Source organism: Diceros bicornis, chromosome 14 (assembly GCF_020826845.1).
Source record: "Diceros bicornis minor isolate mBicDic1 chromosome 14, mDicBic1.mat.cur, whole genome shotgun sequence".
Taxonomy (NCBI): domain Eukaryota; kingdom Metazoa; phylum Chordata; class Mammalia; order Perissodactyla; family Rhinocerotidae; genus Diceros; species Diceros bicornis.
In genome coordinates this window covers 37,448,530-37,451,357 of record NC_080753.1, presented here as the reverse complement: position 1 = coordinate 37,451,357, position 2,828 = coordinate 37,448,530, and the positions used below count along the sequence as shown (strand labels likewise).

At 36.0% G+C, this 2,828-nt stretch overlaps 1 protein-coding gene across 1 annotated transcript; it reads right to left on the bottom strand.

Moving 5' to 3' along the window:
* Positions 1-808: 808 nt before the first annotated feature.
* Positions 809-1,750, bottom strand: LOC131413482 (putative olfactory receptor 2B3). The gene has a single exon (XM_058554010.1). It carries the CDS (start codon positions 1,748-1,750, stop codon positions 809-811), a length of 942 nt encoding a protein of 313 aa, XP_058409993.1.
* Positions 1,751-2,828: the final 1,078 nt, after the last annotated feature.

The window sequence follows — 2,828 nt, the reverse complement described above, 5'->3', positions numbered from 1 at the left end:
CAATAAATATTTATTGATTGACTACCCAAATAAAGAATGAATTAACTCAGATCAATACTAGGAAAAAATATTCATGCTAACATTTCTATAAATAATTAGTTTTATAATTTAGAGGAGATCTTGCATTTTTGGGGCAGAACTTGGGACAAATAAGGATGTGACAAAAAGAGAAAAAAAAGAGAAATGCTTTCTGTGGGGAATAAAGAGATGAATTAAAAATAGAGTTGGAAATGAAACTCAATTGACTTTTCAAGTTTCTACTATGAGTTGAATACACTTAGCTAGTTTAAAGCCAATTAGATTTGAGACAGACTACATGCTTAGAACAGTTTTGGGAGGTGTGTCTGATGAACTTTATCAAAGGATGTGACAGTATAAAGTGGTTGAGGACTTGGGTGCTGATGGGAAAACTTGGGGCTTGGAATCACTGGTTATTTAATCATAAAGATGTGAAAATTCCTAACTGAGGTGGTAGACAAGATGGTTCTAGGGAAAATAGTACATAAATGAGAAAGTAAACAATCAAGTGTCACACTAGTTTAACATTGACAGGAGGAAATTAGCATGACTTGGCCTCAAAGAACAGAGTCCACTGGGGAAACTTCTGGAAAGCTAAGGAGTTTTTAATCTAGAAGAGATATCTTATGATCTCAGCATTGCTTCCTGAAGAGGGGAAGACTTTTCTAATTGTTGGTAGAATTCAACGAAATCATAAGACGCGGAAAATAAGAAAATCGGTTCAAACATTATTACCATCTTCAAGGACAAGGAGGAGACTCATAAGATCCTTACCACAATGGAGTGCTTCTTATTTCTTATAGAATAAGGAGATAGGCATCACTCTCTTGAAGGCCTCTTTTATATCTTTATTTCTAAGGCTGTAGATGAGGGGGTTCAACATGGGTGTGATGATCCCATAGAAGAGGGAAACCCTCTTTCCCCAGTCTTTAGAGGTGGATGAAGGTGGTGGTAGATACATGTAGATGGCTGTTCCAAAAAAGAGAGACACCACAACCATGTGGGACCCACATGTCCTAAAAGCTTTTCTTCGTCCTTCTGCTGACCTGATTCTCAATACTGTTTGAGCTATGAAGCTGTAGGAAATGAGGATCAATGTCACTGGAATTAGCAGAATTAACACACTAAAGAAAAAGAGTTCAGCCTCAATAGGCTTTGTGTCAGCACATGACAACTTAAGAAGGGCAGGAACCTCACAGAAAAAATGATCCACTTCCTGATGACCACAGCGTGGCATATGAAGGGTCAAGGAAGACAGCAACACTGAGTTGCCGAAGCCAGTGAGCCATGACAAGGCTACCATCCTTAAGCAGAACCAATGATTCATGATGACTACATAGTGGAGGGGTCTGCAAATTGCCACATATCTGTCAAAGGACATAACAGCCAGGAGGAGACACTCAGTAGCACCCAGGGCCAGGAAGATGATGAGTTGGGCCACACAGCCACCATAGCTGATGGTCTTTCTGTTGCGACAAATATTTATCAACATATGAGGGACTGTGCTTGTGGTATAACAGAGATCTAAGACGGAGAGATTAGTGAGAAAGAAATACATGGGTGTATGAAGTTTGGGATCCAGAATGCACACCATCATGATGGACACATTGCCAAAGATGGTGACTGTGTATGATATTAATAGGAGCACAAAAAGGGGCATTTGTAGCCAAGGCCTGTCTGAAAAGCCAAGTAGTATAAACTCTTTTGGGGAGCTCTCATTTGCCCAATTCATGATGACACACTTATTTTTCATTCCTAAAAATTATAAAATAGGAAAGTAGTCAATAGTTAATTATTGAATATTCTTATTGTGATTGAACTGAATTTAGATTATAGTGAATAATTCAACATCAAATATAATTTGTAGTCACTAAATGGAACTCTTGTAAAATACAATATGGTTATCTTATGGTTAAAAGTAGTTCTTCTGTTTTCTGCAGTTATGTTAGACTTATGAAGTAAATCATTACGTTTATTTGACAAAGCATATAAACTTATATGTATAAAGTATGGACAATTGCAAGTGCTCAATACATTTCAATTCTTCTCTCTTTTCTTACTTCCTGAAGTACCTTAACAAGCATTTTAATAATAAATACTGCTTTTAATCCAATTATGTTTAATTCAGTCTGAAAATCCTGAGTAATATAGAGTTTACAACAGTTTCATCTAAATCTGCAGCTGATCTAAAGAAACTTTACTTGTTTTAGTTACATTTTATGCAATTTTTTGAGTTGTCTCTTCTTCTCAAGTCACATGTGTCCATTCCCACAAAGAGCTATCGTGGGTATTAGATGCTTTGATTCAAAATAATAAAATTATGGCTTGCTTGTAATTTATAGTGATGACCACAGATGACATCTTCCCTCATCTTCAAACATCTGGATGAAAATTGTAAAACTGATCATGTGATTGTTGTTTGACTAACCTGTGAATGACACTACTCAAGCCTGAAATGCATCCTAATTCTCACAAAAACCCTGATAAATAGGTTTGATCTACATTTTATTGTTCCTCTGACTCAATGAGAATAAACAATTTGCACACTCACTAATAGTGAGGCCAAGACTAAAAGCCAGGATTTAAAGGCAAGTCTTTTTTTTAATACCATATTTCCCCCAAAACATACAGATAGCACAACAAGATTGACTACATACAACACAACAGTGGTTATAAATGAAAACAGGAACACAAAAAAATCAAATAATCAAGTTGATTTTCTTCAGTCTGTGGAATTTATCAGTTATTTAGGTTTAAGACCCAAGTGAACCTAAATTTCTTCAGTCTACTTTTCATGTTTAAATGCAAGG

What these genes read in the sequence shown, in the direction of transcription:
- LOC131413482 (XM_058554010.1), bottom strand. Translation starts at nt 1,750, where the DNA reads ATGAATTGGGCAAATGAGAGCTCCCCAAAAGAGTTTATACTACTTGGC.